The sequence below is a fragment of the Littorina saxatilis genome, linkage group LG8 (genome assembly GCF_037325665.1).
Source record: "Littorina saxatilis isolate snail1 linkage group LG8, US_GU_Lsax_2.0, whole genome shotgun sequence".
NCBI lineage: Eukaryota > Metazoa > Mollusca > Gastropoda > Littorinimorpha > Littorinidae > Littorina > Littorina saxatilis.
Window position 1 is genome coordinate 18898560 of NC_090252.1, and position 7584 is coordinate 18906143.

The 7584-nt window shown below is 40.1% G+C and overlaps 1 protein-coding gene across 1 annotated transcript in view; it reads left to right on the forward strand.

Moving 5' to 3' along the window:
- The first annotated feature begins 4669 nt into the window (after positions 1-4669).
- Positions 4670-7584, forward strand: part of LOC138972985 (uncharacterized) — an 8836-nt gene continuing 5921 nt past the window's right edge. The window contains exons 1-2 of the mRNA XM_070345648.1: positions 4670-4825; positions 5196-5252. Coding sequence (XP_070201749.1) covers positions 5201-5252 — 52 coding nt within the window. The 5' untranslated portion in view covers positions 4670-4825; positions 5196-5200. The remainder of the gene's footprint in view (positions 4826-5195; positions 5253-7584) is intronic.

The window sequence follows — 7584 nt, forward strand, 5'->3', positions numbered from 1 at the left end:
CAAGTTTTGACTAAATGTTGTAACATTGACCAGGATTTGGGATGATGGTGGTGGCGGTGTGTGTGTGTGTGTGTGTGTGTGTGTGTGTGTGTGTGTGTGCGTGTGTGTGTGTGTGTGTGTGTGTGTGTGTGTGTGTGTGTGTGTGTGCGTGTGAGTGTGTAAAGAGAAGAAGGAGAAACAAAAGAGAAACAAATAAAAGTGATAAAACAAACTTTTTAAACTGTAATCGAATATTTGGTGTTTTTGCATGTACGTGCGCCTGCGCATGTATGTGTATAATTGTTAATACTTAGATGCTTTGCGTGTTTTTATGTTATTGATTTTTTTTTCTCTACTGACTCTTTTGAAACACGCAGTTACTATATGTCCAGCCATCGACAGTTCGAGTTGGTCACACGCACAGAGGAAAACGGTACGCGCGTTGTGAGGTCACTATCTACGTCAGTTGCTGTGTTCTGCCGTTGTTTTGGGAGAACTTGAATTTCTTTAAATGAACTTACTTTATTAGAACTAAGAAGCTAAACATCCTGAAAACTCAAAATTTACAGACAAAATGCGGGCTAGTGAGCTCATTATGATGGCATACAAATCTCATTTTTGACAAAAATGGACGTACTGTGTTTTGTCAGAGGTGGGAAGAGTTATTCAAAGACACTTTTCAAAGGACGATGGAATACAACTCGATATTTTGGCCAACTGTGCTGTCACCCGTCTTCAGCCTGGTGTCATTCATCCACTGAAGATGGGTGACATCACTGTCACAAAGTCATGTTGGCGTTAACTGATACTCAGTAACATGCTTTTCAGATTATGCCAATATCAATCAATCAATCAATATGAGGCTTATATCGCGCGTATTCCGTGGGTACAGTTCTAAGCGCAGGGATTTATTTTTATTTTTTATTTTTGTATTTTATGCAATTTATATCGCGCACATATTCAAGGCGCAGGGACTTATTAATGCCGTGTGAGATGGAATTTTTTTTACACAATACATCACGCATTCACATCGGCCAGCAGATCGCAGCCATTTCGGCGCATATCTACTTTTCACGGCATATTATTCCAAGTCACACGGGTATTTTGGTGGACTTTATTACCATGCCTATACAAAGACCCTTTTGTCAATCGTGGGATCTTTAACGTGCACACCCCAATGTAGTGTACACGAAGGGATCTCGGTTGTTGGTCTCATCCGAAAGACTAGCACTTGAACCCACCACCTAGGTTAGGAAAGGGGGGAGAAAATTGCTAACGCCCTGACCCAGGGTCGAACTCGCAACCTCTCGCTTCCGAGCGCAAGTGCGTTACCACTCGGCCACCCAGTCAACTCCCCCTCCCCGTCGTCAAGCTAACGTACGTATTTCGGGCGCTATGCTATTCCTACTGATGCAGGTGCAGACAGACAGACAGACAGACGGACAGACAGACAGACAGACGGACAGACAGACAGACACAGACGGACAGACACAGACCGAAAGGCTGAGAACAGCAGAGAGGGTTTTGGTTTATTGATTCCTTTAGATAGGGTTTCGGTTTATTGATTCCTTTTTACATTTAGTCAAGTTTTGACTAAATGTTTTAACATAGAGGGGGGAATCTAGACGAGGGTCGTGGTGTATGTGTGTCTGTCTGTCTGTGTGTGTGTGTGTAGAGCGATTCAGACTAAACTACTGGACCGATCTTTATGACATTTGACATGAGAGTTCCTGGGTATGATATCCTCAGACCTTTTTTTCATTTCTTTGATAAATGTCTTTGATGACGTCATATCCGGCTTTTCGTGAAAGTTGAGGCGGCACTGTCACGCTCTCATTTTTCAACCAAATTGGTTGAAATTTTGGTCAAGTAATCTCCGACGAAGCCCGGACTTCGGTATTGCATTTCAGCTTGGTGGCTTAAAAATTAATTAATGACTTTGGTCATTAAAAATCTGAAAATTGTAAGAAATTTTTTTTTTTTATAAAACGATCCAAATTTACGTTCATCTTATTTTCCATCATTTTCTGATTCCAAAAACATATAAATATGTTATATTTGGATTAAAAACAAGATCTGAAAATTAAAAATATAAAAATTATGATCAAAATTAAATTTTCGAAATCAATTTAAAAACACTTTCATCTTATTCCTTGTCGGTTCCTGATTCCAAAAACATATCTATATAGATATGATATGTTTGGGTTGAAAACACGCTCAGAAAGTTAAAACGAAGAGAGGTACAGAAAAGCGTGCTATCCTTCTCAGCGCAACGAATACCCCGCTCTTCTTGTCAATTTCACTGCCTTTGCCATGAGCGGTGGACTGACGATGCTACGAGTATACGGTCTTGCTGCGTTGCATTGCGTTCAGTTTCATGCTGTGAGTTCGACAGCTACTTGACTAAATGTTGTATTTTCGCCTTACGCGACTTGTTATTCCTTTTATTGGCTTCACTTCCGTGTCAATTCATTCAACCTTTTATGTCATAAACGGACATCTGCTTGGCTATCTTGTACACTTCAGATCAAAGATTTATTTTACAAGGGTCATGTGACCGCCGCCAAAATAAGGGTAACTACCAAAATTGACCCGATAAAAGCGTTAAGTATCAAGTACAAATCGACGGAAGTTCAGGAAATAGGAACATAAAAGGAGAAGCAAAATTAATTATCAATGCAGATCTGGTTGTTTTGTGTTGCTATTTGGCATATTTCTTGTGTTATGTCATTTCTACTGATGCAGGTGTGTATCGCTTGAGCCTGGACAAAAGTCCTCTTTTCTTCTTCTTCTTCTTCTTCTTCTTCTTCTTCTTCTTCTTCTTCTTCTTCTTCTTCTTCTTCTTCTTCTTCTTCTTCTTCTTCTTCTTCTTCTTCTTCTTCTTCTTCTTCTTCTTCTTCTTCGTTCGTGGGCTGAAACTCCCACGTACACTCGTGTTTTTTGCACGAGTGGAATTTTACGTGTATGACCGTTTTTTACCCCGCCATTTAGGCAGCCATACCCCGTTTTCGGAGGAAGCATGCTGGGTATTTTCGTGTTTCTATAACCCACCGTACTCTGACATGGATTACAGGATTTTTTCCGTGCGCATTTGGTCTTGTGCTTGCGTGTACACACGGGGGTGTACGTTCGGACACCGAGGAGAGTCTGCACACAAAGTTGACTCTGAGAAATAAATCTCTCGCCGAACGTGGGGACGAACTCACGCTGACAGCGGCCAATTGGATACAAATCCAGCGCGCTACCGACTGAGCTACGTCCCCGCCCAAGTCCTCTTTTAAGAACCAACAAGCTTCCTTTTCTACTTAAACCAAACAAGAATATGATCGAACATCTCCAAAGCAAACTTGTGAGGGGGTGAGTTATGTCCCTTGGTGATTCGCATACTGAAAATGGTATGGCTTTAAAACTCGTTATGTCCCCAGAGGCAAGTGTAAGGGAGGACTTATCTCCCAACACCCCTTCTGAAATTTCAGATACACTACATGTCCTGACTTTATTTTGGCAGATCATAACTGTTAAAAACATGACTCATATGATAACTTATGTGCAGACCTGCTAGTGCCTTATCCCCCGTTCGTGTGTACACGCGAGTACAAGACCAAGTGCGCACGGAAAAAATCCTGTAATCCATGTCAGATTTTGGTGGGTTATAGAAACACGAATCTACCCATCATGCTTCCCCCAGAATCGGCGTATGGCTGCCTGCATCGCGGGGTAAAAACATCATACACGTAAAAACCCACTCGTGCGAAAACATGACTGGAAAGGCAAAACGAGTTTTAACATTGCCGGTAGATCTCTACAGACTCAACGAAACAAAGTAATGTTTTGGATCCTTTATACAGGGTGGTCCCAAAAAATGTAGACAGTTTTGCGTGCCTGTCATTTCTGCTACAGGGCTCCCACCTATTCTGTTTCACCTGGAATGTCTCACACAAGCATGAACGTTTGGTAAGGCATAGTTTTTTCTTCTTTTCAACATCATTTCTGGGCGTAGTTCAATAGTTCATCACATTCTCAATCCAAGCACCTCGTCCCCAGATCTTTCTCCTCCAGATTTCTTCCTCTGGGGGTACTTGAAGGAAAGGGTTTACCACAACAATCCACAGACAATACAAGCGCTAAAGGAGAACATTCTTCGTGAAATCAGGAGGATTCCACTCGAGACCTTGGACAGAGTTATCAACAACTTCAATGTCCGTGTCGCAGCCGTAATCCAGAGACGAGGTGCTTGGATTGAGAATGTGATGAACTATTGAACTACGCCCAGAAATGATGTTGCAAAGAAGAAAAAACTGTGCCTTACTAAACTTTCATGCTTGTGTGAGACATTCCAGGTGAAAAAGAATAGGTGGGAGCCCTGTAGCAGAAATGACAGGCACGCAAAACTGTCTACATTTGTTTAACCACCCTGTATAACAATGACAGATCCGCCATGTCCTAACATTTAATCAACATTCATTATCAGACATATACATGGGTAATATAAGCATTTCAACGCGAGATTCACCTTAAAGAAGTAGCCTCTTTCATATCGCGGTGGAAACATGTCAGCCAACGCCTGTAAAAAGCTCACTGCTGACATGCTTGACTGAGCATCAATCTCGAAAGAGCCGTTTTCATAGAATTTGTATTCGAGTTTTTTTCGCTGTGAGCTGCCGGTATTGAATATGTATACAATTAGGTGTAATGTGGAGCTCTACAACCCCAACCAGGATATGAGTCACGAAGCGTGCTATATAAAAGCCATGGACACCTCCACGGACAGAAGGAGCAAAGGCTGACTGCAAGTAGTTCTACAAGAAACTGGTCTTGAGTGTATTCGTGAGCCGGAATTGAAACGGTATGTTTTTAAATTGTTAAATTGGGGAGCAAAGTGAATATGATGTTTGTACAATTACTTGTTTAAGGACAACATTTTTTCGCTATGCTTGGGCATCTCTTACAAGCAGTTGCAAGAGAACAAAATACAAGTGAAATAGTCCGTTTGATATTGTCTCGCGGTAAACAGTTGTTTTGTACCTTATATTATTTTGTTCACATCTAAGGACCAAAGCAGTATGAAATGTTACCGTTTTATGTCATACGATGCACGTGATGTTATACACTTGGCGTAATTTAGTTACACAGATCACCAATGCTTACATAACTTTAAACATTGTGAAGTTTAAGTTAAATGTTCATTAATTTGTTGTGGGTTTTTGTCTCCTCAGACACCATGGCCCTAAACTGTCTTCATGTTTTCGCTGTTTTGATGATGACACATTTAGGTAAGGCGCTATAATCATACATTTACATTGTTGTGGTGGTAGTATTAGTAGTATTTCTTTCTTTCTTTCTTTATTTGGTGTTTAACGTCGTTTTCAACCACGAAGGTTATATCGCGACGAGATTAGTAGTATTAGTATTAGTATTAGTAGTATTAGTAGTAGTTGTAGTTGTAGTAGTAGTAGTAGTAGTAGTAGTAGTAGTAGTAGTAGTAGTAGTAGTAGTAGTAGTAGTAGTAGTAGTAGTAGTAGTAGTAGTAGTAGTAGTAGTAGTAGTAGTAGTAGTAGTAGTAGTAGTAGTAGTAGTAGTAGTAGTAGTAGTAGTAGTGGTAGTAGGAGTAGTAGTAGGAGTAGTAGTAGTAGTAGAAGAAGTAGTCTAGTTGTAGTTTCATTGTCTTTATTATACGTTTTCATTTAGCAATCTGAACAGAACAATGCGCTCAACAATATATGGAGCAATTTTATTTTGTTTTATAATAAACCTATTCATCGTGATTTATTGGTTGGTTAAAAAATGGAATGCCATGCTGAGTTTACATTAATACATCGTTGCATTAGAAGTAATTTGCAAATGAAGTATTTCTTTGGTACTATTATAGCCATTTTTGGCTGTTCGCTGCAACGTCTTTTTATTAATATATCATTAAGTTCCACGTTAGTTAAGCGTTATTTTGGCGATTTTTGAAACATACCAGCTCCAAGCTATGTGTGCGTGTGTGTGTGTGTGTGGGTGTGTGTGTGTGTGTGTGTGTATGTGTGTATGTGTGTGTGTGTGTGTGTGTGTGTGTGTGTGTGTGTGTGTGTGTGTGTGTATGTGTGTGTGTTTAGGTGTATGTTTGTTTTTTGTTAGATTTTTAGTTTAACAGTAAACCGTTTGTTGTGTTTGTGTGTGTTTTCTTTTGTTGTAGTTGTGTTGTTTTGTATATTGTCGGATTTAAAAAACAAAAAATGGGAGGGGAGGGGGGGGGGGGGGGGGGGGGTTGACGGGTTTGGACGGGATTGGGGGTAGGGGGGATGGGTGTGTTGGCTTTTTGTTTGTTTGCTTATATAAACTTGGCCAAAAAACTATTGCAACAAATTTCGAACCCAAATTAAAGCATTGATTCCAGAGTCATTTCATTAAAACTTGATATGCCAGTTAAGGCCGTTTACTTAACTATCAAGATCACCTTTTGGATTAACACATTCTTTTACAGGGATCACGTGACTGCTGCTCAAAAAAGAGTACCCTCAAAATCGACCAGACAAAAACGGAAGGGCCAAATAAAAAATCGACAAAAAAAGCACAATAGGCAAACCTTTGCAACTTGTACGTACTACATACGAGAAGAAAGTCAAATCAATTATCTACCATGAACACATTGTTTTGTTTAGCTACCTTGCGTATTTCGTGTGCTATGCTATTCCTATTGATGCAGGTGTCGATCGCAAGAGCGGTCAAAAACGGGATTTGTTGGCGTCATTTTTTAAGGGTATCATGACAAAAAACGCAGCACTTTAGCAATGACTTGTTAGATTGCCTTGAAACTTTCCGAATAGTTTACCAACGTACTAGAGATACTTCGTGCGACGTTTTGGATTGTTACATTTATTTTTTAAATGTTATGCAATGTTTTGGAAGAAGTTGTTAAAGTCGTCATAGGATTGTTCATTTGAGTCCAAACAAATCATGACTTCGCATGTCTTTAGGCAAATGATTGATACACGCACTGCGAACGTTTTATGTGCGTATAGGAACTAACGCACATTTGCCATGCCTGTAAACACGCTTGATTTTTAAGCGATGATTCTGGTGCCACATCAATGCCCAGCCAAGCGTGACAGTAGCTTGTTTAAAGAGGCACGCAGCGATAACAGCAGTCTGTGCAAAACAGTGTGAACGTTCCATTTTTTTCTCTCATGTGTTTGCATGGCCAGCAAATTAACGCCAGTATCTGTATCAATCATTTATATATAGAGATGCAGAGTCATGAATTTTTGGGACACCAGTGAACAATCCTATGACGAGTTTAACAACATTTTCCAAAACATTGAGTCACATCTGAATGAATAAATGTAACGATCCAAACTCTCGCACGAAGTATTTCTAGTATGTTGGTAAAATATTTTTGACCGCTCTTGCGATCGACACCTGCAGCAGTAGGAATAGCATAGCGCACGAAATTCAAAAGGTAGCTGAACAAAACAATGATTGTGTTCAGGGTAGATAATTAATTTGACTTTCTTCTCGTATGTTAAAGATGCACCGTTTTGCCTATTGTGATCTTTTGTCGATTTTTCATTCGGCCCTTCCGTTTTTGTCTGGTCGATATTGAGGGTACCCTTATTTGAGCGG